The 27,071-nt window shown below is 45.0% G+C and overlaps 2 protein-coding genes across 3 annotated transcripts in view; both read left to right on the forward strand.

Annotated features, from left to right (window-relative positions):
* gdpd1 (glycerophosphodiester phosphodiesterase domain containing 1) overlaps positions 1-8,518 on the forward strand; it is a 30,164-nt gene extending 21,646 nt beyond the window's left edge. Inside the window, exons 9-11 of the mRNA XM_056284032.1 lie at positions 5,387-5,446; positions 5,553-5,604; positions 8,108-8,518. Of these exons, the coding sequence (XP_056140007.1) occupies positions 5,387-5,446; positions 5,553-5,604; positions 8,108-8,242 (247 nt within the window). The 3' untranslated portion in view covers positions 8,243-8,518. The remainder of the gene's footprint in view (positions 1-5,386; positions 5,447-5,552; positions 5,605-8,107) is intronic.
* Positions 8,519-12,552: 4,034 nt separating this feature from the next.
* LOC130115728 (protein yippee-like 2) lies at positions 12,553-26,508 on the forward strand. 2 transcript variants are annotated; one of them, XM_056283534.1, is made up of 5 exons: positions 12,553-12,748; positions 18,875-19,106; positions 20,751-20,794; positions 21,378-21,486; positions 23,518-26,508. In XM_056283534.1, the coding sequence occupies exons 2-5, from the start codon at positions 18,990-18,992 to the stop codon at positions 23,605-23,607; spliced, it is 360 nt and encodes a 119-aa protein (XP_056139509.1). In that variant the 5' UTR covers positions 12,553-12,748; positions 18,875-18,989; the 3' UTR covers positions 23,608-26,508. The 2 variants fall into 2 exon arrangements, with proteins under 2 accessions (XP_056139509.1, XP_056139508.1); XM_056283533.1 differs by lacking the exon at positions 12,553-12,748 and adding an exon at positions 13,438-13,548.
* The last annotated feature ends 563 nt before the right edge of the window (positions 26,509-27,071 follow it).

The following is a 27,071-nucleotide window of genomic DNA, read 5'->3' on the forward strand; positions in this document are numbered from 1 at the left end:
AAACATTTAAAATTATAAAGACACTCTCATTATGTACAACTTTGATTACTATGCACCAGTCCACCTCTAATCTAATCACACTGATCAGTGGATCATATTTCTTGTGCCAGAGAATGGCCACTCCCCCAGGTATTCTGCCACACACTATCCCGCTGTTTAGGTCTGTTGTGGACTCCCCTGCCCTGTTGAAATCATTACTAACAGAATTAAGCTTTTCTAAATCTTGTTTAGCTAATAAAGTCTCTTGTCCACACAAGATATCAGCGTTCTCCTGGAGCTTGTCTATAACAATATCTTGCACTTTGTCCCCTGCACTCTGACCAGAGCGCAAGCCATGCAAGTTATATGACACAACTCTCATGAATCACAAACTATATCTACATTGCATCAGATGCCTCAGCCTCAGGCACACGCAAATTCCTTGCAGCAATAAGTGTTTTTACATCCGCTGGCCCTGCAATAGTCCTGGGTTTGCGTGCCTCATAGAAACGCTGCACAAAAATACCTTCTGGCCAAAGCTGAGGTTCATACATTTCTCTCACATCACTGCACTCAGCGGATATTTTAAAGGACCTGAACCGACTTTGAGCAGTGTCTAGCTTTTGACATGTTACATCGCGGCAAAGTTTGTCTTTCAGGTATTTAGTCAGGCGAAAATTTTGGGGCGAAAACACTCACCAGCTTAGTCTTTATGACTCATATTTCCCCCCCAGTGCATGTTCCAACAATGCCGCTTGTCTTCTTCTCTCTGGGAGGATTCAGGCGGGTTTTGGACTGTATAACAACATTTCCAGTGCCATGTTTTTGACAGGAGCCCCCCTTTACAACACGGCTCCACACAGGTGACACCGCCGCGTCACTGCTCTGCTCCGTGCCCGAGCTTCCCTCCGCTGTGCTTGCATCCAGGTCCAGGGCTCCAGGCGCCGGCGTCATACTCTCCACACCATGGCCCTGGGCCTCCTCGCTGACCTGGGAAGTGAATGCACCTCCTCTGCTTAAATCAGGCCCAAGGCTCCAGGTGCCCGCACCACAGTCTCCACACCCCAGCTCAGAGCCTCCTCGCAGGGCGTACTCCCTCTGCCCAGACCAGGTTGCTCAATCACGCATAAGCATTGATTAATATCCGCTGTTACCATACGGACACCAACATCACTTGTTTCATGGTAGAAATGTCCGACCTTAGACTTTCAATGTTGCTAAGCAGGCAAGAAACATCAAGGCTGTTATCAATTCAAACAATTGTCTAAAAAATTTCCATTCAGAATTAGGAGGAGCATAAACGTTTAGTAAAGTTATCAATGATCCATCCAATTTTCCTCTTATCAAAACATACCCCTCCCCATATCTTTCTTTTCAGATATGAGTTCAAAACATAATTTTGCTTGGGATTAGTATCGCCACTCCCCTCCTATGTCCAGCCAAATATGATGAAGAAAACTGGTATTTAAAGCCCATTCTTTTTAATTTAGCATTCTCCATGTCTGTAAGGTGTTTTTCTTGCAAATAAGCGACTTCGACTTTATTTCTTTTCAATTTGGATAATATCTTGCTTCTTTTGATTGGATTGAGTAAACCATTTACGTTAAGTTACAACCTTAACTGCTTTCATTTAGCATCCAATAAAAATGTCAACACAAATATTGATTGTAAACTTAATGTTTACAATCAATATTTGTGTTTTATATATACATATACACTCACTGGCCACTTTATTAGGTACACCTTGCTAGTACCGGGTTGGACCCCCTTTTGCCTTCAGAACTGCCTTAATCCTTCGTGGCATAGATTCAGCAAGGTACTGGAAACATTCCTCAGAGAGTTTGGTCCATATTGACATGATAGCATCACGCAGTTGCTGCAGATTTGTCGGCTGCACATCCATGATGTGAATCTCCCGGTCCACCACATCCCAAAGGTGCTCTATTGGATTGAGATCTGGTGACTGTGGAGGCCATTTGAGTACAGTGAACTCATTGTCATGTTCAAGAAACCAGTCTGAGATGATTCGAGCTTTATGACATGGCGCGTTATCCTGATGGAAGTAGCCATCAGAAGATGGGAACACTGTGGTCATAAAGGGATGGACATGGTCAGCAGCAATACTCAGGTAGGCTGTGGCGTTGACACGATGCTCAGTTGGTACTAAGGTGCCCAAAGTGTGCCAAGAAAATATCCCCCACACCATTACACCACCACCACCAGCCTGAACCGTTGATACAAGACAGGATGGATCCATGCTTTCATGTTGTTGACGCCAAATTCTGACCCTACCATCCGAATGTCGCAGCAGGAATCGAGTCTCATCAGACCAGGTCTGATGAGTCTCGTGTACCTAATAAAGTGGCCAGTGAGTGTATATATAAGGCAACACCCCAGAGGCTACAGAGAACAGCAGCAAAAAAAAGCCCTTGGATGGGCAAGAACATAGTAAGAACACAAAGATTGAACATGTTAAACATAAGAAATAGAAACAAATAAAACAAAATCATAACTGAAGAATTAACTTCCATATGTTGGGTCTTCATTGTGACCCTAAATAAGCCCAGATGGAGAGGGCCCTCATTTGCCAACAGGCCACTGTCCATTCTGATAGCCATTTAGGTCTATGGCTAAGGAACTACCCCCGACCATTAAAAGTATATTCCTAGGCATCGCCAACAAGATGCTACTCTAATATGCAGTCATTTACAGTCTGTTATCTCATAACTGAAAACTATGTCCTCCAGGGACGTGCGGTCCATATAAGCAAGGTAAGCAGTGCTTACCCAATGAAAAAATAAAAAATAACACTGTGAAATATTAAAATAAAAGTGCTAATATAAACCGTTTGTTTGTCTTCATTAAAAGAGTCGTCATCTTTGGTTCCAGTGCAGCAGCAGTCATTAATTTTGTCTTAGCTTTTTGGCGCCACCCGCAGGTGCAAGCATTCTCTCTCTCTCTCTGCTTTCTCTAGTGACGATTCGAATGCATTGTGGCATTATCCACCACGGGCGTTGAACTTGTTCCCTCAGCCCACTACCAATATGCCCAGGGTAAGCATGCTTACAAACCTATCAGTAGCTCTTTCGGGACAGGCCGCCATGCCATCTCACACACACACACACACACACACACACACACACACACACACACACACACACACACACACACACACACACACACACACACATTCATACCTAGGGACAATTTAGTACGGCCGATTCACCTGACCCACATGTCTTGTCAGCCACCTTTGAGTAGGGCAGCAGTGCTTTTTCGAAGTCAGTCGCTCCTCAATCTGCGGTGGAGACGGCTTGAACTGACTCGCACAGCACAGGTGCACTGTGGGTCTGGACGGTTTCGCGCTTGTTTGCACAGCTGTCCTTAAGGATTTGTTCTTTTTATCTATGTAAAGGTTGGAAGTGAAGATACTCTACTATTGGAATTTACATACAATAATAGATTTTGACATGTATCTTATTTGTATGAAGATGTGTTAAGTATGTACACGCAGGGGATGTATGTGCATATGCAGGAGCTTTTAAACTAAATAACCCCAAGCCCAGAAAAGTTAAATCAGTTCATCTGTACACCAAGTTAGTTAGACACCACACTAACTTGGTGTCTAGATGAACTGATTCAACTTTCCTGGTATTAATACACCTAGATTGCCGAGCATCCATCGAGAAAAATAATTCCAATGTTGCCATCTTTGCAAAGCTTTCAAATTTGAGATGTTACTACACCACCTCTGGGGACCAAAAAATAGCCCCCCCCCCCCCAGTTCTCTTCATTTTTGCAACAAAACGGAGCTATGTGGTTAAAAAATGCTGTGAAGTTTTTTATGTGATTGATAGTGTCATTTTTATTTGTAAAGTACAATGGGTGTAGCCTGTATCTTGCTCTGTGTAGCCTTCCTTAGTACTAATGCGCTCCACTGTGTGTGCCACATCCACCAGCAGAGATACAAGTCCTTCTTAGTTCTTATGTGTGCGTGGGACAAAATGGTAACACAACACCTCACCAGAGCTAATTTGCAGATTAGTATACAAGTATGCAGCATTAGAAAGCAATGGTTTGAAGATCAGGGACTGAGTTACAGAAAGAAGCAGCCAGCAACACTAGGTCATGCCAGGTGGCAGTCTTTAAAACTGGGCAAGAACTTAAAATGGGTCACATAAGGTTTCAGACTGACTCTGCATGAAATAGTTTTCATTGGCTTTTTTTATTGAGCCCAGGTACAAAGGCAGAATTATAAATGTTGTTTAAGACCACCTGTTCCTGTCTGAAAGCACCTAATCCCTGCCGTAATAAACATATTGTTCTGTGGACTGTGTTGGCCAAAGAATTATAGGACATTTGAAATTTATTATGAATTTCAGAGGTGTTAAAATGTGTATTATTTCCAAAATAATATTTCTCTGAATGATAGAATCAGGTTTCAGGTTATTTTCAAACTGCCAGCCGGCCTGTAAAATGTCCAATATCCACACAATGATGTTTGCCTCAGTGGGTTTCAGGGCGATACCTCCCACCCTGACCTAAAGGTACCCCCCTGCCGTTGTTCACTGGGTCGCTCCCTCTGCAGGGTCCATAGCTCTGTTCAATTATCGTGACTCATTGCCGTTTAGAAATGTATTTCAAAATGCATGATTAAATAAATCAAAGAAATATGCTCATGACTTCCCTGGAGAGTATTTGCAGGTGGTTAACAAGGATCTAGGTGCTAAAGCAGGTTAAGCTTGTGTCACATTCATTAAGGATTAACTGATTTCCATCCGCACCCCTGTTGAAGCTCCTACAGTAGTTGTGTTGTTTTAAAGAATAGCCCAGTGTCAAAAGAACATTTAAAACACAAACTGTAATGCAAAATTCCAAAACCAAGTCTGACTTAAATACTTTATTCTTAACATTTTCTAGTTCATTAAAGGCATATGTGAAACGACAAAACATAAGACATAATTTCTGTTGCATAGACCTAACTATTTAAGAACATGGTGTAAGCCTAACAATATTTTCAGCAAATTACACTTGCAAAGTTTGAAACAAAATGTTGTGTATGTGACTTTTTTTTTTTGCTTCACAAAGCAACATTGGTTTTGCACACAAAACAGAAAGCCCCACCACAACAAACCAAGCTACAGAAATTATAATATTCAATCCTAAATCAATCACCAGCGCTCTTGAGACAAGTCAAATGTGAATTTTGATTTTAAGTAACAGAGAGTTTAGTAAGTTGCAGAGCCTCATTTGCAAGCAGTTCGAGTTAATGCATTTTCACCCACACAAGCTCAGAATGAAAAAAAAAATGCATTGGGGCTTGCGCTGTAATTCATTATTATTTTGTATATTAAGTACTATTTTTCAATCACCTTTAACAGTCACCATCATCTGTGTAATCTCACAGATTGAAGGATCCTAATAGAATAACCAAGAGCCAACGACTCATAGCCTGGCTGGCAGACAGGTAAGAAAACACACACACACCCACATACACACACACCTTTTGATAAATCAACACATTTTTAACTTGTTTTGCTCCTTGTTAGTAACGTTACTTTTTCTTGTTGCAGCCTGCTGATGAGGAAAGCTCTCTTTAACCATCTAACTGCCAGAGGAATACAGGTGAGGCTGCTGTTTCCTAACCTCCAAGAAGCCCGCAAACTAGATTCAAGAATTCCAGATTTAGTTTGTCATTTTCATCATGTACCTGCACACATAAATAAAAACGAAATGCCGTTTCTCCCAGCCCACAGCAGTGCAACAGAAAGGATAAAAATACACATCCAAAAATTCCCTAAAAACGATACCACTAAAAACATAAAAACAGAGAGAACAAAACAACAATTCACAACACAGTCCATTCAAGTGCAACGCAGTCCATTCAAGTGCCATTTCAGTTTAAATGTTGACAGCCGGTGTCAACGAGTGACCAGCACTGATGGGTGGGGGGTGGGGGGTGGGGGGGTTAGAGGGTAGGTTGATGAGCATGACTGTGGGGGGGGGGCACAGTTTGTTAATAATCCTGACTGCTTGCGGGTTGAAGCTATTTAGCATTCTGCTGGATTTAGCACAAATGCTCCTGTACCTCTTCCCCGACGGCAGGAGGGAGAACAGGTTGTGAGAAGGCTGGTGGGGATCCTTAATGATGCTGGAGGCTCTGCGAACGCAGCGTTGAATGGTAAATCTCCAACAGGAAGGGGAGAGGGGCACACATGATCTTGCTGGCTGTCTTCACTATCCTGTTCAGCTGGTGTTGTTCGGTCGCTTTGCAGTTACCGAACCAGGAAGTGAGACCGTAGGTTAGAATGCTTTCAACGGTGCCTCTTGTAGAAGGTGGTGAGGGCTGGAATGGGGAGGCTTGCCCTTTTAAGTCTCCGGAGGGGATGGAACCACTGTTGGGCCTTTTTAATGATGGCCAAAGTTTGAATGGTTGAGGTCAGGCCATCTGCCAGGTGCACTCCCTGGAACTTGATGCTACTGACCCTCTCCACTGTGGCACCATCGAGAAAACAAAGTTCCATATGCTAATGTAAAATGTAACAATAACCAGTGGTAGGCCAAAACCTCATTTAGACACCTAACCTTACCCTCCCTATAATACTGACGCATCCCTTTACTTTGGTCATACTGATGTCACGTTTGTATGGAAGTGTAATGTATTCACTTGAGAAAAAAATGCTTGCTCTATTTTTCTGAATTAATGAGGTTATTATCTCAGAATTCTGAGGAACTTTTTCTTGGGAAAAAAAATCTTCCTTGTTTTTCCTGAATTAATGATATCTGAAAATCCCAAGAGAAGCTCTCATTTACTTGAGAAGTTGATTGCATGGAAGCAAACGTGTCCCATCTGTTTGGTTTAATCCGGTTATGTTTTGGTTTGAGACATTGGGAGATACTGGTGTCGGAGTGTCTGATTAGCAGCAGCAACCATGCAGATGAGAGCTTCTCACTGGATTTCGAGGTATCTCGTTAGTTGAGAAAAACAAGCAAGATTTTTTTTTCCCATCAAAAATTCCGAGTTAATAATCTCGTTAATTCAGAAAAACAGAGCAAACATTTTTTCCTCAAGTGAATGTTACGCTTCCGCACATTTGGTACCACACCCGCAGCATCCGGATGCTTTGGTGTGTTGGAGAAGAGGTTTTTAAAGGGTAATGAACCAAAACACAAGATGTAACAAGTTAGTTGTTTTGTAATACCTAGAAGTAGTTACGTTTTGCCCGCGGGGAGAAGAAACGTTATGAAACGAATTTTTTAAGGTCTTTGTCATGTCTGCTTCAGTGAATAGCGCACAGGGGAGAGACGGGAAAGCTAAAGGGAGTTATCACAGGTGACAGCGGGCTGGTCTAACCACTAAACCCCCACAATGGCAGAATGAGAAAAATGGGCAGTCCACTATATATTAAAGCAACATTAAAGAGTAAATAAATCTTTTTTTTCCCCTATTTTTACTTCTTCTTTTTTTCTTTTGAGCTGAAGACATGTTGGTGTGGCTTTAGCAAGGTAAAAATGATGAAAATCACATCACGTGGCAGGGTTGAGGGAGAAAACCATTACGATACATTAAGATGACATTTTAGTTTTATCACAGAAACAATTTATGTTCTTATCAGAGAACTTGCGACAACATTTTTGACCAAAAGGTCTGCAAAAATATCACGTGATGTGAGATTCCCTCACGTTTTAAGCTCAAACTAAACCTCGTATGGAGCTTGTGTTGCTACATGAAGCTGACTTGTGAATTACATGTTGTGATAGCTTAGTTGCCCCCATTTTACTAATTGATATTGGACATACTGCGACGGAGTGTTATAGGACCTGGGCTTTGTTTTGGTGTAAGGCTTCAGAAGGCCCCAAGAATTAATGGTCAGTCATATGCCATATGGGATTTTTTAAGTTGAACGTTTATCCATCTAGATCAAATTAATGAGCCATATGGGATTTTTTAAGTTGAACGTTTATCCATCTTGATCAAATTAATGAGCCTGTCAGCAGTATAGGCAACCATTGTTGCAGCACCATAGAGAGACCAGAAACATTGTGGAGGACTCCCGGTACGGTCACCACTGTACCCGTATGTTACTGTATGTATGCTGACCATGTGCGTTCTCTTAACTGGTTTCAGGTTTACGTCTGGGTGCTCAATGACGAGGAAGACTTTCAGAGGGCCTTTGAGCTGGGAGCCACAGGGGTCATGACTGATTTCCCCACCAAGCTTAAAGACTTCATAGTTAAAAATAGGATTACTGATTCCAAGTGACTGGCCAAAAAATATCCTTTCGCTCATCTCACGACCTTGACCAGCCTGCCAAATTGACCCCCTCATGTCTGCTTTACTGTGTGCAATTCTACGGGGATATTCTCAGATTTTTTTTTTCACTCCCCAATCGTACTTGGCCAATTACCTCACTTTTCTGAGCCATCCTGGTCGCTGCTCCACCCCCTCTGCCGATCCGGGAAGGGCTGAAGACTACCACATGGCTCCTCCGATACATGTGGAGTCGCCAGCCACTTCTTTTCACCAGACTGTGAGGAGTTTCGCCAGGGGGACATAGCGTGTGGGAGGATCATGCCACCCCACCCCCACCCCAAACAGGCATCCCGACCACAGGAGGTGCTAGTGTAGCGACCAGGACACATACCCACATCCGGCTTCCTACCTGCAGACACGGCCAATTGTGTCTGTAGGGATGCCCGACCAAGCTGGAGGCGACACAGGGATTTGAACTGGAGATCCCCGCGTTGGTAGGCAACGGAATACAAATCTACGCTACCCGGACGCCCCATGTTCTCAGACTTTTTGCCATCAGAGGAGGAAAACCCTGTTCTTCCACCATGTTTTGTTGTAGTTTCATGGAAACCATACCCAGGGAGCAGTTCTTTGCACTGGTGACACAAACCTTAGTATTTTGAATCCTAAATGTATATGGTACTTTTTATGTCCCTGTTTAGTGTCCTGTACACATCTCAAATAGCAGAACATAATTCACCCTTAGAGGCGTTAATGAGGTGGTGATACTCTGGTACAAACGGCACAGCTATCCCACCTCTTCCTGGACAGCTACAACCCTGTACCACCTCACCTGTGTTAGGTGGTGCAGGATGGGAGATGATAGGTGGGGAGTTGGTGCTGCTAGTGAGCGGAGGACTGGGGAGAGTGCTGTGGGTGATGATATGATATTGCAGTACATCGCTCAATAACAGTGTACACATGTGCTGATATTTTATTGGCATTTTTTGAGGTGAGGCAGCATCATTTTTCAGATAATGCTTTTGAAACCGGGAAGAAAAGGTCCTCAGAGTACACCTTAAAAGACTAAAAGGTCTTTTTCCAACTACAAATATGGAATGGATTTTGGCCATGTTATCCATGGACACATTCTATTTGAGTTTTTTACTGACTTTAAATTTAAAAAAAAAGAGGCAAAATTGCACTGTGTGCAGTGTTATTGAATAACAAAGTGATTTTTTTTGGCTATTGTTTTTTGATCTTGTCTGCACATCCCACCACTTCATTAAACACCAGCAGAAATGGCAATAATTGCTAAACATGTTAAGATGTCACACAATGACGTTGGGTTGAATGAAAAGCTGTTCTTTACTGACACTGGCTTTTTTCGCCCCCCCCCCTTTTTTTTCCTCCCCAATTGTATCTGGCCAACTGCCCCACTCATCCGAGCCGTCTCGGTCGCTGCTCCATGTCCTCTGCCGATCCGGGGAGGGCTGCAGACTACCACATGCCTCCTCCGATACATGTGGAGTCACCGGCCGCTTCTTTACACCTGACAGTGAGGAGTTTCACCAGGGAGACTTAGCATGTGGGAGGATCACGCTAGCCCCCCCCCCCCCCCCCCGAACAGGCGCCCCGACCAACTCTGGTTGGTCGGGGCGCCTGTTCAGTAGTGCAGCGACTAGGACACATACCCACATCCAGCTTCCCTCCCGCAGACATGGCCAATTGTGTCTGTAGGGAAGCCCGACCAAGCCGGAGGTAACACGGGGATTCGATCTAGCGATCCCTGTGTTGCTAGGCAATGGAATAGACCGCTACGCCACCTGGACACCCCAGACACTGGCTTTTTTTTTTTTTAACCATTTTGTGATTTTAAAAAACTGTTAACAAAGAAATTTGAACAGTGGCAATATAGTATATCTTTTTTAACATTCCACAAGTAGCCAAGAACGTGCTGATTGATAGTTGTGGCTTAAAGATGCACACACTGCATCTTGTTAATGAACTGAGTGTTAGTTTGAAACAAACACTGGAAACGTAGGTTCTTTGAACAGGCAGTGCTGCTGTTGCAGGATTTAAGGTTCGTAAAGTGATTTTGCTTCCAACCCGATTGTAAAAAGTTCACTGTTTTCGTATGCCGTCTAAAACACAGTGGGTAACATCCCTCGCTGTTGTGTTGACCTTGCTGGTTTTTACCACTCGCTTAACTTTCTAGGTTTTGCTTGGAGTTCAAACTCAATCGAGACATGATTTGTCATAAATCTTCACAGGATCAAACATTGTATGTGGTTTGTTTCACCCGTGTTATGAAATGTGAAAAGCGTAGGCTTAATCTTTCATTTAAGAGATTATTATCTAAATTGATGATACGTATTTGGTTTTACTGAAGATGTTATGATGGTGGTTTTAAAGAGGAAGTAAACACTCTTTTTTAGCCTGTCTGCACCTGCCAACATGTAGAAAAACGATAAGAAAGGGGTCTAAAAGAAGGTTAACCCTTTAAGTTGTGTAGTAAACACTGGAGAGGCAGAAGCACGCCACTGGTGGCGTGTTTCCTATTTACTTGTATGTGGTCAGTTGCTATAGAAATGAAAGAATAGATATCTAACAATACCTCTCTCTCTGCACCTGCTTCTAATTTGTTTTTTTAGTGTCTAAAGATCATTATGACTATTATACCACTGAAACTATCTAATGTCCTCATTTATCCATTTAATGATGGTCAGAAATGAATGTAATTTTAATTAAAATCGCTGTACATTGTTAGGAATTTCAAACTCAAGCAGTATTTTTTTAATTTTTTTTTTTAATTATTAGTGCATATTAGATTTGTGAATGTAACATATCAGGTGTTGCTGGGTTGTTCTTGCAGCTGGCCAGATATTTGGGGCATTTTTTTTTTCCAGAACCCAACTGAAATGATGAAAAGATTGTTGTTGTTGGAGCAAATGAAAAACATATGTTGGTATGGAAATGTGATGAAACTTTTAGAGTAATGACTACAATCTAAAAAAATGTGCTGACTTAATATTTTGAATACATTGTTTGTGGCTGTGCCGAGTTGTGTTGGTATGCATGCCGTGATGAATATCTTCATGATGTTGTATTTGTAATGTTGTTCATTTGAATGTTTTGATTTGAACTGTTTGAACCAATGCGTGAGACTCTGGGCCTATCAAGATGCCTTATTTAATGTTTGTGTCATTTGATTTAAAGAAAGTTGCTAAAGTTGTCTTGACCATGAAATTAAAGACAGCAAAAACATTTTCAAACATGCCCTGCATGTATTTGTTGTATCTGTTATATTCAGAAGATTTTTTCCCTTTCTACCGCTACTACTTTCCATCTCTTCCTGTGATCTACATCTTCCTCCGTCACACCAGCTACCTGCATGTCCTCCCTCACCACATCCATAAACCTCCTCTTTGGCCTTCCTCTTCTCCTCTTCCCTGGCACCTCCATCTTCAGCATCCTTCTCCCAATATACCCAGCATCACTCCTCCACACATGTCCAAACCCATCTCAAACTTGCCTCTCTTGCTTTGTCTCCAACCCGTCCAACGTGAGCGGTCCCTCTAATATACTCGTTCTTAATCTTGTTCTTCTTCGTTACTCCCAGTGAAAATCTCAGCATCTTCAACTCTGCCACCTCCAGCTCCTCCTCCTCTCTTCTCATCAGTGCCACTGTCTCCAAACCATATAACACAGCTGGTCTCACTACCTTCTTGTAAACCCTCCCTTTAACTCTTGCTTGTACCCTTCTGTCGCAAATCACTCCTGACACTCTTCTCCACCCTGCCTGCACCCTCTTCTTCACCTCTCTCCTGCTCTCCACCTTACTCTGGACAGCTGACCCCACGTAATTTTTTTTTATGACAGTGTAATTTATGAATACGCTCGCAAGACAACGGTGGTAAAAACGGGGACGGACACAAGATGGCGCTATTGGCTGCTGGGGCTTCTGACGTTTTCTGTGCGGGCACATGGACAAAAGCAAACACGTCTCAATGAAATGTTTTTCACGGTTTCTTACTTTTGAGGACAATTCGGGGAAACGCGACACTGCGATTACCGACCGACGCAGGCCCGCGGCTGCGTACTCGCCCAAGCCCAACGCGCCCGTTAACTTGGAGCCCGTCTCCCTCGCCAAAAGCGGACAGGCGGGCATATTTACAGAGCACACGGCGAGGGGATTGGCCGTCCTTTTCCGCCGGCGACCAATACGGTTGATGTTGCTATGCCTTATCGCTTCGTTGGTTGGCTAACAACGCCTGTCAATCACGGATCAGCCCCGAAGCACGGCGTGGCTCTTTGCGCTGGTTCCCTGTGAACGCCTGCTGGGTTGCCGCTGGCTGCGCGGCAGCGCGTCAAAACACTGCGTCTGCACGACCTCGCAGGGACCCGCAGAAAACGGTTCGTCTGGACGGGGAACGCAAAACGAGGGGGGGGGGCTCAGGATTTGGCACCGCCGCGAAACCGACGAGGTGGTGCGACTTTTCCACTCGGCGAATTTTTTTTTTCTTCCCTACAAAGGTAAAAACAACAACAACAAAAAACAAAAACAAAACAAAAAACCTGTACCGTTTCCTCGCCAGTGATATCGTTCACCGCGATGCTGTCATTGTGCTTTTCTTAAATCTCTCTTAAGTCCGTTAGTCGCTCGTCCGTTGGTCCGGCAAAGCGATCCCACGTCGGCGTCTTCTGAATTGCGTGACATGGCGTGATGTATACACACACACATATATATATATATATGGCAGGACTTCTGAGAGACAACGGTGCGTGGCGGTTGTTTGTGTTGTGGATGGGCCGGCGGGGTCTGCGGTGGAGCTTGTCTAGCGGTTATTATTAGAACGGACGCCGTCGGAGGGCTCTGTCCTGTGTGCGCCATCGGCTCTCCATGGGCGCTGCAATCAATGCGGGCTGTCACACAGTGCCATCATGTGCACGAGCTGCTCACCGACTCATCTGCTGGCGTGTTGACATCTCTCTCTCTCTCTCTATATATATATATATATATTGATTTTAAAGTGGTTGTGTATGTATTCCATGTATTACGTTGGGCAATTTGCCATGCGTGCGTGTGTGTTTGGGTTCAAAGCAGCATTGCTAAGCACAGGCATCCCCGCCATCTGGGCTCGCCGTGGCGGCTGTATCTCTGCCCTAGATAAAGTGAGCCTGTGACCTGATTCGTATCGGCCACCCGATAGTGTCACCCATCGCAGAGCTGTGCATTGGCGGTGGAGTGGGAGTCGAGGAGGAGGAGGATGGCGCTGTGACCCCCAACGTTGTCTAAATCACTGGAAATCAGTGATGGCTCGAGTTCGCCTCAGGTGAAGTTAAAGCTGTACACTACATAATTAGTTATAGCAGTCTTTGTGCAGATCCAACTACCTTACCCTTTCCAGTATTAGCCATGGCACTGGTTAATAGTTATTGGCTATGTGAAGGGTCAACACTCAAGAGATGGAGTTGGGGGGGGGGGGGTCAGAGATTTGTGTGACTTGAAAGATGATCCTTCAGTCCACACAACAGTGCTTACACAAACAGACACAGCCAGTGGGGCGTCTTGGTGGCGAGTTGAGGTGAACACTGTGTTGCAAATTTTAAATCAGACTTTTAAAGAAAGTCCCCCCCCTCCTCTTCAATTCTGCCATCTCTTTCCAAACCTCACAATCTGATAAAGCGTGCATGCCTTAAAGGTGATCTATAAAGGGCAGAATTAGTGGGTAAGCAGCAGGGTTTTTGTCCACAGTTTTGACACAGGCTTGCCAAAGTTTCCCTCCTCTCACATCTCCACCACAGTCCATGCATTGCATTCTGTGGGCTGACTTTTGAAACTGCCCGCTCCGCAATACACTAATAAAAATAAGACGCGTCGGACCAAAACAACAAAATAAGGAGGGCAGTCACAACAACACCGAGGAGACTAAAGCCAGGCAACAAGGCACCAGTATGATGAGAGTGGGGTATCTGATAACAGCCACTACCCCCATCGCATCATCGCACGCATCCGATATGAGGGGGGGGGGTGAGGGAGGTGCGTCAGTTTTTTTATTTCTCCAGTGATGTCATTTTGCTCTAATGCTGTGGGCCCTGATCAAACAGTGAACGAGGAGCACACTCAAGTACATGAAGTGCCTAAATGTTGTCAGCGGGCCTTTTTATGCTGTGTAGTGACACGTAGACCCTACTGACACAAGGACAGAGGGAGCTTCACTCCATCTCCCCCATTCCCCCCGCTTCTCTCTGTCCTTCCTGCTCTGTCTCAGCCTTCTCTCTCACCCACACATTCCCCCCCCCCCCATCTCCCTCTTTTTCATCCTCTTCCTTTATCTCTCACTTTCTCTCGATCCCTCCATCCTCGCTGTCTCTCTCCTGCCAACCGGAGCAGAACCAGCAGCATCACTAAGTTACATAACAAAGGCTGCTGTTAGGATACAAGGACCCTTTGGCTGGTGAGTGCTGTGGCACAGTGCATTTCAAGAATGCACGCAGGATGGACTGCAATTGACCGCTCGGCAAACCTCCAACAACCTGCAAGGCAGACAGATGGACAGACAAGACAGTATACCAGCAGGCTTACAGACAAACCTATACACAAGATAATAATGACTAAAACACGAGCTTGCTATGAAGACGCCCCTTTCACAGGCCTCAGACAACCTCATGGATAGATGGAGTGGGGGAGAGAGAAAGAGAGAAAGAGACAGACAGCCAGAAAGAAAATTATGTTTGAGAGACAGCTGTCAGTTATTAGTTCAGACAGATGTGGGACCTAACATCATGTGTGAACATCTGTGTACGGCTATGTGTCTGTGAGATCAGATTTTGTGGCCTTCTGATCAGTTGTTTGATTTCTGATCCTCTGTCAAAGAGCTTGTTATTGCAAAGCAGCCTAGGTTGCCTCCTAACGTCAGTATTTTACAGTGCATCAGCATGTTCTCCAAAACAATGTTGCCTTGTTGGGAACTGTTTTAGAGCGTGCCCTCTCACAAAGAGCGAATTTTCTTGTTTCTGGAAAGTAATGGAAACTTGCTATGAAAAGAGGTGTCACATTTCAGAGCGGAGTAAGTGCATTACATAGTACTGATTTACTGACTCTGGCACGGTGTGTGTTTTGGCCTATACCCGTGTGCTGTTAAACGCTTGATAGCTTGTGAAGTATTTATGACATGGATCTAATTTATGTGATGGGTTTTTGTTCCTTAGGCTTTCTGATACAGATTTCCTTTCAGCGCTGATGGCAGGGTTGTTAATGCGGGACTGTGACTTTGTGGACTTGAATATCACAAGTAGCATGCAGATCAATACAGAAACAGAGCTGCAGAAGGACTCGGTGTAACCCATGGGAAGGCCGATAAAATGTCAGACTGAAGAGATTCATCCACTTGGCATTTTCATACAGTGGAGGTGTATTTCTTGCAGTAGATCAACAGGGTGAAAGTTACCGTAATAAGATCCCAAATTGCAGAGTGCTTTCTCTTTTCTTTCAGTTCCACATTTCATATTTTTGTCTCGTCTTGTTTTGGCTTTAATGCTCCAGGAAACCGAGGCAGGCTGGGGGTGGCATCCAGGTTAGGTGGGGTAGGGTTACTCGGATGCGCCTATTCATTTTTTCTTTATTCATTTTTTTTTCTTTTTGCATACCGTTAATGGAAAAACCCCAATCTGGGAAAAGTGCCTGGAATGGCAGCTTCAGTGTATGATTAGTCTAGAAAATCATGGCATGTTCATTTACCGCAAGATAATGTCAGTGGGCTCACTTAGTGGTGGTGCCTATGGCTGCATAGACTCGTGGAATGTAGGTGGATTGGATTGTATGCAAGTCTCTTCCTTATCTTCCATGTTTTGTCCCAAAAAGACCATGTGGGGGGGGAAAAAATCTGTTTTGAGCTCAGCATTTGAGAAGTGTGTGTGTGTGGATCCATACTGACGGTTGTGCTGCTGAGTGTGTCTCCATGGCCCAATCCCACGCTACTGGCACCGAGTCAGAGGAGAGAAAACAAGGGCACATCTCATTGCCTTATTTATATCCCGTAGGCCCTTCCCATCAGCACCAGAGCCTTTATCAGCCTAGTGTCTGACACTCAAATCAGAACGTGTTGCAGCGCATTAAAGGTAGCCTTGTTTGTCCCCAGGTCCTCCAGTAGTCTATTAGGTAGCTTTCCAGACGGTGCGGTGGCGATGAACAGGGAAGACAGGAGACCAAAATGGAAACGGCCTATTCAGAACTCTATTAAACAGTGGACATTAACAACAAAAACCAAAACAGCAACACCAAGATGTTTTCAGAAGAGCGCATTTAATGTTTTATTTTGCCAACATGTAATAATTTTCACCATACTTTTCGTCATCGGTTTATTATTTAAAATATAAATGTTGGCTGAAACGGTAGGTAGTTGACTACTGATATAGTAGGCATTTCAGGTTGGACGTGCTTGTATTTAGGTGATGCCCCTATGCATCCGTCTCCAAAGTGCCACTGCGGACGTCCCTGTGGTGAATAAAGTAGCTTTACTCTGAATATCATACGACGTCGCCGTCTCCCAGTTGAATGCATTTATTAAGTACCGAAACCAAATTATGGAAATCACCCGCTGGGTTTCCATAATTCCGATGATAATGTTTCAAAGGGTCCAACTTGACTTCGAAGAGGAGAGCATTAGCCACAACTATTTTAACTCCCCCATATAAAGTAAGTCAAAACATACTTACACCCTTCTGGCTGCAAGCCCTCGGGAGCGTTTCCCAGGCCGGCGTACTAATCTACTCCGTCACTGGTGCACCACAGCACAAGTTTTTTAAGATCTTGGATATCATGCGCCAAGTATAGCAAGATCTTTGCAGTTGCGCTTGGCTAAGCAGATTATCTCAGCAACCCCATAGACTTAAACACAGAATGTGGCCCTGCCTACGGGTGCTGAAAGGCCCACTTCCAATCTGGGCTAGCGTAAATACATATCTCACAGACTAGAGTTTAGAAATGCATCTCACCCGTCAGATCGGCTGGGTGGTGCCCACATTTATTTTTTGCCCTGCTTTTGTCTCAGCGTGGCTCGACACACAACCTCATTAGCTTTACCGTGGTTTTCGACCATGCGGAATCCAGTCTGCTGCCATACGAGTGAAATCTAACAATAACGTTTTTACATCGGGTGTGGGAAGATGGCGGCGCAGACTCGCATTTGCGGCGGCCTCACCCAGTGCCAATTATGCAGTGTCTTTGTCTACGTCTAAATTTTTTGTCATCGTGTGAAGTTTTTATTTTGATCGTCGATTTCGTTCGGATGGGAGCTAGCACTGGATCGGCTGAGAGCCGGTCTGCTGCGGGGCAGGCTAAGGTACCTGCTAGCCCACGGCCCTGCCTGAAAGGAAACACCCAGGCGGTCTGGCGGCGGCCTCGCCTAGCAGCGATTTGTGCAGTGTTTTTGTCTGCGTGTGGAGTGCGGGGGGGGGTGTCGAGGGTGTCTGGCTAGAGAGCTGGCGTTGGATCGGCTGGGGGAGCCTGGTCTGCTTACCGATAGGCCCGGGGACCACAGCGCTGCCTGGAGCTGCACCTGAGGGGGAAATGCCGAGGGGGGTCTGACGGGACGCGGAGGCGGGGCAGGCTAGGCTAACTGCTAGCCCATGCACACCGGCAGTCCCGACAGTCATCCTGGCTGGCGTTTGTTCCTCCTGGGCAGTGGAGTTTTTGGATTGTGTTGCACTGGGTGGACTGTGTTGTCGGCTATTTTTTTTGTTGCTTTGTTCTCTCTATTTTTGTATGTTTTTGGTGATGTTGTTTTTGGACGTTTGTGGATATGTGTTTTTGTGTTGCACTGCTGGCTGGGGGTTAACGGAATTTCGTTTCTTTTGTGTATGTAGCACACAATAGGAAATGACAGATAAATTGTTCCCGATTCCTGTTCCTGATTAACGATGAATAATATGAAAGTAGTCTCCACTGAGGCTGAGACCCAGACTTATTGATAGTTCATGACCTCGTCATATGTTGACCCAGCAGCCATCGGATTGTGACACACTTGTCATTTCAACCTAGGGGCTGAACAAAATCGCTATCAGGCGCCATTTAGGCAAAGCTATGCACTAGGACTGACGAGTATATAGTTTCAGAATCGACATCGCAATATACACATGTGCAGTAGTCACACTGCAAAGGAGGCCAGTGCGAGGCAAATTTGGCCCATCAGTCATGTTAGGGTAAACTCTTATTCCTCGGTAGAAAATGAAATCTGCCCACCTTGCCGGATTTCATTTTGAAGAAAAGTGAAGACTCCCCAAGAAAACTATAGCACTCCAGACAAATAATATAATTCAGTCTGATTTAATGACTTCTTGAACAACTGCATTATTTTCCCCTCTAAAATCGCCCTAATCATTGCTAAACAGAAAAATTATTTGCAACCGAGCTTTGAAAGTTAAAACTGCATGTATCAGGGGAAATCATGCAATTCTTTTTTAATTGTTGGTATTGCAATTACATAGGTCTACTGCAACCCCCCACCCTCAAAAAAAAAACACTGCAGGGTTGAATTTTTTTCAGTATCATTCGTCGTTATTCCTGTCTGAAAGATAAAGGATTTATATGCCACGGCTGTCTGTAACCACCATCCCCACCTTCATCCTGCTCTTGTATGCTCCTTTTTCTCTCCTCAGGTGTGTGCCTCCCTCCCCACCGCCCACCACGGCCCTCACCTGTGTGTTGCGGTGCTTCCCCTGCGAGCCGACCTGGGCTGGCAGCCCCTTCTTGCACCGCCCGCCTACCCCGCCCATGGTCAGGATGACACGCTCCAAGACCTTCCAGGCCTACCTGCCCAGCTGTCATCGAACCTACAGCTGCATCCACTGCCGAGCTCACTTGGCCAACCATGACGAGCTCATCTCCAAGGTAACGGACCACTTGTCAGTGGTAGCGGTACCTGGCTCCAGCGACTGACTCATTTGATGGGCAGCGGTTGCCCTGGAAACTGTCGGAACAAAATGTACATGTAGGACGGCTGACAGTCACACTGACACTGGAAGAGATGCAGACAGATGTAGTTTGACATCGAGTCGAACCACACTGAGGGGTTTTTTTAGATTGCTTGTGTTGTTTGAAGTTACGTGTGTTGAAAGTCATGGTCTCAATCTACTTGTAAAGTGTCAACGGCTAAATTAAGGAGGTTTTGTTAAAGTTCATCAGAGACAGAAGGAAAAACATTCGAAAAAGGATGGAGAGTTGTAGACAAAACCTGGAGATTAAGTCTATTACCTGTTGCACGCCTCACTATTGTTTCTGGTTTGGATAGTATAAATCGGTTAGTGAACTGGATTGTGAATCTGTCACTTTTTCCATGTGTAAGTACGCAAACTGCTCTGCTGAACTCAAAGCCAATCGGCCAGTCAAAATTATTTTCAGTAGACACGGCATCTATCTGAAATTCCCATTCGATGCGTGTTTTTAATTGAAATGTAGTGTGTGGGTGTCCAGGTGGTGTGGCGGTCTATTCCATTGCCTACCAACATGGGGATTGCCGGTTCGAATCTCTGTTACCTCCGGCTTGGTCAGGCATCCCTACACACACAATTGGCCGTGTCTGCAGATGGGAAGCCAGATGTGAGTATGTGTCCTAGTCGCTGCACTAGCGCCTCCTCTGGTCGGTCGGGGTGCCTGTTTGGGGGGGGGGGACTGGGGGGAATAGCGTGATCCTCCCACACGCTAAGTCCCCCTGGTGAAACTCCTCACTGTCAGGTGAAAAGAAGCGGCTGGCAACTCCACGTGTATCGGAGGAGGCATGTGGTAGTCTGCAGCCCTCCCCGGATCGGCAGAGGAGCGACTGGGACGGCTCGGAAGAGTGGAGTAATTGGCCAAGTACAATTGGGGAAAAAAGGGGGGGGAATCCAAAAAAAGAAAAAGAAATGTTGTGTATGTGTCTCCTATTCAAATACGGAGGTGACAACGTATGAGTAGTCGAAGCTGGGTGACAAAAAAGCTTGCATTACAATTGATAAAGCCACTCAGGCATCACTTTGCACGCTGCTCAACAATTAAGTTATACCCGGTGGACAGACAAGCAGTGATGTAAAATTATCGTTAGCAGGGTTTATTTGTTGCATCTCAGTTATTGAAATGAAACCCTGTTATGACCTCTCAAATTAGCTTGTGGTTGTTTTTTTTAAGGAAAAGTAAATATTGTTGTTGGAGCCATTACTGGTACATAGTCACTTATGACAATATTGCTGAATATGGAGCTGCCAGGAAGAGGAGATGATGAAGGCCAAAGAGGAGGTTTATGGATGTGGTGAGGGAGGACATGCAGGTGGCTGGTGTGACAGAGGAAGATGCAGAGGACAGGAAAATATGGAAACGGTTGATCCGCTGTGGCGACCCCTAACGGGAGCAGCCGAAAGTAGTAGTAGTAGTCACTTATGACAATATACTGATTCTGTTGTTCTCAGTTCTGATTGCCATGACCACTACTTAACCTTAACATGTTTTCCATCTCTGTCTGTCTCTCTCTTACTCACTCTCTCGTTCTCTTGTTCTCTCCAGTCGTTCCAGGGCAGCCAAGGCAGAGCTTACCTGTTTAACTCAGTGTGAGTATCCATGTGGAAAGCCAAATCTCCATGGCTACGTTTTCACAAATCTGCATGCAACTGTTTTTCAACCAAACTTAAGCATATTTTGGGACCGAATTAGGACGTTACAGAGTGATCTCCATTAGGCTGTGGAGAGATGAGTCATTTGCTCTACTTAGATGTCTAAAAGTAGGTGTTAAAAAATGCAAATTGTTGTCCATGCGATGGTGGTGTTGGTTTCTAAAGCCCCTGTGAGGACAACAGTCAAAGTGTGCCCTGGAGCGCCATCATTATCTGGGGAATTGACTGTGAAAATGAGGCTGTTGGAATCTGGGCTTTATGGCCTGGTGCCCTGGGTTGGTTTATCTGTATGTGTTGTGCCAGTGGGCGTGAGGCAGTGACTCATTTGAAAGAGGCCATCGATGCGACTGAACAAGTTATGCCAAGCCTCTTTCACACAATTTTTAACCTTTCCTTATACCTCTTTGTGCATTTCTCTCCCCGTCTGCCCTTCTCTGCCTCTCTCTCACCCTTTCCTTTGTATTCTGTCTCTTTTCGATCACTCTGCCTTTCCTCTCACACACTGATTTTTCTCTCTCAGGGTAAACGTCGGGTGTGGCCCTGCAGAGGAGAGGGTTCTGCTCACAGGCCTGCATGCTGTGGCAGATATCTACTGTGAGAACTGCAAGACTACCCTCGGCTGGAAATACGTAAGTATAATCGGCTGAGTCAGAAGCACTAGACGGATGCACTCTCAGCAGAGGAGCCGTGTCCATCTTTAGTGAGGGATAGGGCTGTGTAGGTTGCTATTTTAGTGCACCCTAAATTTATTGTGACCCTGATTCTATTTTGACCCTACTGTCTGATCTAAATGCAAACGTAAGGGGCTTGAGTCAGTTGGCAGAGAAACGTCTAAAAATGGACTCGGACAGGACGGGAAAGTCTGCTAATTACTGTCTGACCTTGCACTTATTATACTTTTACAGATTTACATAAAATTAGAAAGATTATTTTAATTTCCAGTGCAACTCTAGCCAAAAGTTTTATCGAGGGAGATCAGCGATATCCACTAAAATATAAACTGTACAGTTTCATAACAACTAATTTCATCGATTTTCATAACAACCGACTTAACCCAAAAGTAAAGCCGCAGCTGCTTGCCACCATAAGGTCAGTGGTCTAGGATTTCACCCTGCACGTGCAGTGTGTACACAGTACAGGTGGTATTTTAGGACCCCATGCTGATGTTATCTGAAAAGGGTCCTCACATGCTAGTTGCCCCCAATATTGGCAGTAGTGAGCATGTGCAGCTGTCACTACCAGATCCCTATCAGCACAGAAGTTAGAGTATATATACGTGGTGCTCAGCACAAGGTGAGAGGACTCACACACACACACACACACACACACACACAAATGTAAACATAAACATGCCTTCATACTCATGGGGATGTTTTATTTACTCACTCACTAACGTTCACTTTTATATGTCTAATCTGAAGGTAACTGGCTTTTTTTACCCTATAACCTTAACCCGGAACTCTGAAAATAGCAGTTTTCCTAATGAGCTCTATCAAACATGCTTCACCAGTCCCTACTTGTGCTGGGGGTGTCTATTTTTGTAAGGGACATTTGGACCTCACAGGAAAGTTAAAATACGGGTCACACACCTCCACACACATGCACACATGCATGCACGCACGCGCGCACACACACACACACACACACACCGTTAAATTTGTGCCTCGAGTTGAGATTGGTTGCAGTCATTGTGGTTTTCCTGCAGCTGCCAAAGCTGCAGAGAGAAGCTTGACCTGCTGTGCGCTTCAACACCAAGAAACTTGACAAGCCTCTGCTGGGGCAGCCACAAAAGAAAATAGTCAAAGGTAAAACAAGGTGTCCAAACTTCACAGTAAAAAAAAGATGCCAGATGTTCATCTATATTTCGGACATTACCTTCTAACAAAGAACTTAATTCATCACTCATTTAAAATAGCACTTTGCTTTAAATATCCACCAATAGATTCATATCTGGGAGTTGCACAGCAAAACCACAGTCTCCTATTATTGTCCACTCACCAGTGCTGTTATAGCAGTTGGAGGTGGTGTTGGGGGTGGTGTTGGGGGGGGGGTGCCTTGACCAAGAACACAACTGTAGTTATCGTTACTGACTGACTCGGTGAGCCAGCACCACTAATCAAGAGTGACCAGCAGTGAGTATACAGTTCAGGATCAGGGTGAGTGCGTCCACCAAAAGAAGAAGAAAAAAAAATCATGGCTCGTAAAGAACCCCATAATTTCAATTTTGGGGATCTAATCTGTCTCCTTCTAGTTGCTTTACCCATCGGGCCATTCTTGCTAAGATGAAGGAAGCAGTTCAAGTCAGTTTCAGTGTTGCGGTTCTGCAGAGTTCATCTGCAACACCCAGTAACTCGGTGACTATTTGTTATATAACTGTGTACAGCCAGTAGCAAAGATGAGATGAAGGATAACATCCCGGCGTTCCCATACGATGGTTGATAGGATTGTCTAGGCGCAAAAAAAAAAGGCATGGCTTCTTATTTTGTGTTGTTTGTTTCTATTGTTCTCTTTTCCTGACCCCTCTCTCTTTTTTCTGTACATCTCTCTGTTGCTCTCTGTCTCACTCCCTTTATGGTCTTTTCGCGTGAGTGAACAAATGTCTTTTTTTTTCTCTCTCTTGTTCTCACCACCACCCCTCATCTTCCTTCCACTCCCTCCAGGAGCATGCCTTTGAGAGCAGCCAGAAGTACAAAGAGGGCAAGTTCATCATTGAGCTGGCCCACATGATCAAGGACAACGGCTGGGACTGAGGGACGAGCAACCCTGACACCTACACAGCAGGGCCGGGTGGCCGGACGGATAGATAGATGAATAAGGGGATGAGGGAGGGAGGGAGAGAAGGTGAGTTTGTGACTTCGTTGTGGCTGGTTGCACATTAAACTTTGTAACCCCCCCCCCCCAAATATTCTCTCCCACCCTTCCTGATAACAGCATTCACAAAACACACACACACACACACACACGCACACACACACACACACAAGGCTTCAGACATCCCAGTCTGACAGGTAGCTGTTCAGATCAAACGAGGTGGACTGGACAGACTTAGACAGGCTTATATAAAACTAGCAGGACTAGGTGACTGCCCAGCAATGGCAGAAGAGAAAAAAAAAAAGAGGCCTGATTTTTCACACAAAAAAAAGTTTACCTCAACAGTTCAAATTTAACCCACACCGACGCTAACAAAGGGGCAAACGATGGCTCTGAAAGTGATGGGAGACGACTTCGGCGTATGAAGTAATTTACCCTTTTCAATCCAATTAAACACGGCTCAGTTGCAGAGGAGTTTTCATGTGGTCGTGAATGGAAATGTTGCCAGAGAGAGGCCAGTTGGCTGTTTTCAGCAGGGCTCAGGGGCTCTGGTTTTAGAGCTGATGGGAATTCACTCTGTCCCCAGTGTGAACGAGATGACCTAAGATTATTATAACAAATCCATCTGATCTGGGCCATGCCAGCCGGGGCTGGTGATGAGGTCTGGGTGCTGGGGCTTGGCACCGAGCCCCCGGGCCACATGGGCGTGAGGGGGGGGGGCAGTGCCATCTGCCAGGCTGCAGATGACAGAGGGAGGGGTAGCAAGAGGGGAGACTCCTAATCCAGTTGTGCCGTGGTGTTTACGGAGGCATCTGGCAGGTATCTACCCCGGGTCTTACCCGCGACAGGGCTTAAAGGGCCCGGCCCGGGTAGGATGAGAGTGAAAGGGATACAAACAGCCGTCAGCTTGTCCTCGAACCTTGGAGGAATTTGACCTCACAGCTGCAGAGCGGGTCCTTTGGATTTTATTCATCCTTCGACACACTGACTCATGTAACGGGACCTGCTGATCCCCTCTGTGTACGCATGCGTGTGTGTGCGTGTGTGTGTTTGTCTAGTGCTGGTGACAAGTCTTTGTCATCTACCTTTGTTGGGGATAGAATTACACAACGTAAGCACGTCTCAGGTGAATAGCTTTGGCTGGGATTTCCCAAAGGCATTGTAAACACGACGAGCATCCTTCTGCCATTGTAGGTCAATGAACAAGATAATGCTCCGTAGGCTTACAGAACAGCGTGCAGCCGGCGCTCCAGATTGGCGCAGACAGCTTAGCATCCGCTGTGACAAAGACACCTTGCTTTTTTCAAAGTTAAAATCCCATGAATTGATTCGCTCATGGACGATTTTTTCTTTTTTTGACTGAATTCAGCAAAATTCAGTTCAGAAAGAAAAATAGCCGTGCAGAAAGTGCAAGGTGTTCCTTTGACAGCACTGCTTTGTCAGATGCACACGAGGAAACGAGTAATAGCTATCAGTCTGAGGCTATCTCTCAGTCCGGGATGACTGCTGTGACACTGTCCTTCTCTAATGCCCCGAGGCGGGCGGCAACATTACCCTGGAGAGATTAATCCCAAGGAATACACTGGGCACATTGCAGCAGTATAAGAAGATTCAGTGTTTTCACAAAAACTCTGCCACATCCATCGGTTGTTTCTGAATTTCATGTTGATCCTATTTATTCCTGTGTTAGTCTTTCTCCATACTAACACAGTACCACCCCTTTCCTCAAAATGTTTTCCGGGTGGCATGGCGCTCTATTCCATTGCCTACCAATATGGGGATCGCCAGATCGAATCCCCATGTTACCCCCGGCTTGGTCGGGCATCCCTACAGACACAATCGGCCGTGTCTACGGGTGGGAAGCCGGATGTGGGTATGTGTCCTAGTCGCTGCACTAGCGCCTCCTCTGGTTGGTAGGGGAGGAACTGGGGGGAATAGCGTGATCCTCCCACATGCTACATCCCCCTGGGGAAACTCCTCACTGTCAGGTGAAAAGAGGTGGCTGGCAACTCCACATGTATCGGAGGAGGCATGTGGTAGTCTGCAGCCCTCCCCAGATCGGCAGGTGGAGCAGCGACCGGGACGGCTCAGAAGAGTGGGGGTAATTCGCCAAGTACAATTGGGGAGAAAAATCCCCCCCCCCCAAAAAAAGTTTTCCATACGTCATGTCTCTTGGGGTCCTGATGGCAGCAGAATAACAAAATTAGTTTGTCATTGTTTTCTGTCTGTGGAACATTGCCCCAAAAAAGGAAATGTGCCCAGTGTATTACAGGCTTTGTACAAAACAAGCAGACTAAATTCAAGCCTAGAACAGACCGTTGACTGACAAGTGGCTCCCACCAATCAGAGGCTGTGAAAATAACCCAGCACAACCAAAGAACCCACCAAACCAACAACAAACCGACCAAACGAAAGATTTCATTTTTACATGGGCTTAAGTGTTGCAAAATGTTGGGTTTGTGTATAGCTGAAAGCCAAGATTGTGGATAGCCTTTCTCTGTGATATAAAATGCATTGTGATTTTGTAAATGACAGATCTTAATATATGAATATATTCTATTTACTGTATTCACCATGAGAACTATACTTTATGTCAGCCTCTGTGTTATAAACTGTAAATAGTGTTAATGTGTTGTGGTTTATCATTCTCTGTTTGATGATGAATGAATATGATTTTAGGTCATGTCATGCTTTCTCTCTGGTACCCCACATTGACTGTATGATACTTACTACTTTTTTACTGAAAATATTTCAATTTCAATGTCTTTTTTAATGGAGGATGCTGATGCTGACTATATCATTGGATCTTCGTCAATTAAAATGCACCTTGACATCTGTATGCACAAACGAGTTGCTGTTTAGTTTTGTCATACTAATTTGTGTTTCATGCACTTTTTGAATGGATTTTATTTATACATTTTGGTTTAGTCTGGATAATGACTACTTTTGGTAGCTTTAGAGAGAGAGAGAGAGAGAGAGAGAGAGAGTGTGTGTGTGTGTGTGTGTGTATAAGATGCTAGGTGTATCAACTGCTGATATTGTGAACAAGAGTAGTCAAGTTAAGTCAGACTTTATTTATAAAGCACATTTCATCCAGAGGGCAGCACAATGTGCTTTACATAAAGTGACAATACAATCGCAACACAATCATAAAAGTGCAACTGTAGAAAATAAATATTCAATTATACAGGAATCGGAGCAGAATATACAAATATCAAAATACACAAAGCTATAAGCTGTTGTGAAAAATAAGGTTTTTAACCTACTTTCAAAAGTGTTCAGTGTGGGGGCCTCTCTCAGGTCCTCAGGCAGGGCGTTCCATCTACTCGGGGTGTAAGTACAAAAGGCAGCTTCCCCTGCTTTAGAGTTAGTACGAGGGATGGTTAAAAGACCACTCCCTTTG

Source organism: Lampris incognitus, chromosome 7 (genome assembly GCF_029633865.1).
Source record: "Lampris incognitus isolate fLamInc1 chromosome 7, fLamInc1.hap2, whole genome shotgun sequence".
In the NCBI taxonomy this organism is placed as follows: Eukaryota; Metazoa; Chordata; class Actinopteri; order Lampriformes; family Lampridae; genus Lampris; species Lampris incognitus.

Excerpts from the sequence above, each read along its gene's own strand:
- LOC130115728 (XM_056283533.1), top strand. The coding sequence starts at position 13,529 with ATGGCTCGAGTTCGCCTCAG. Across the intron at positions 13,549-18,874 it reads ATGGCTCGAGTTCGCCTCAG|GTGTGTGCCTCCCTCCCCAC; the intron begins GTGAAGTTAAAG and ends TTCTCTCCTCAG. Across the intron at positions 21,487-23,517 it reads CTACCCTCGGCTGGAAATAC|GAGCATGCCTTTGAGAGCAG; the intron begins GTAAGTATAATC and ends CACTCCCTCCAG.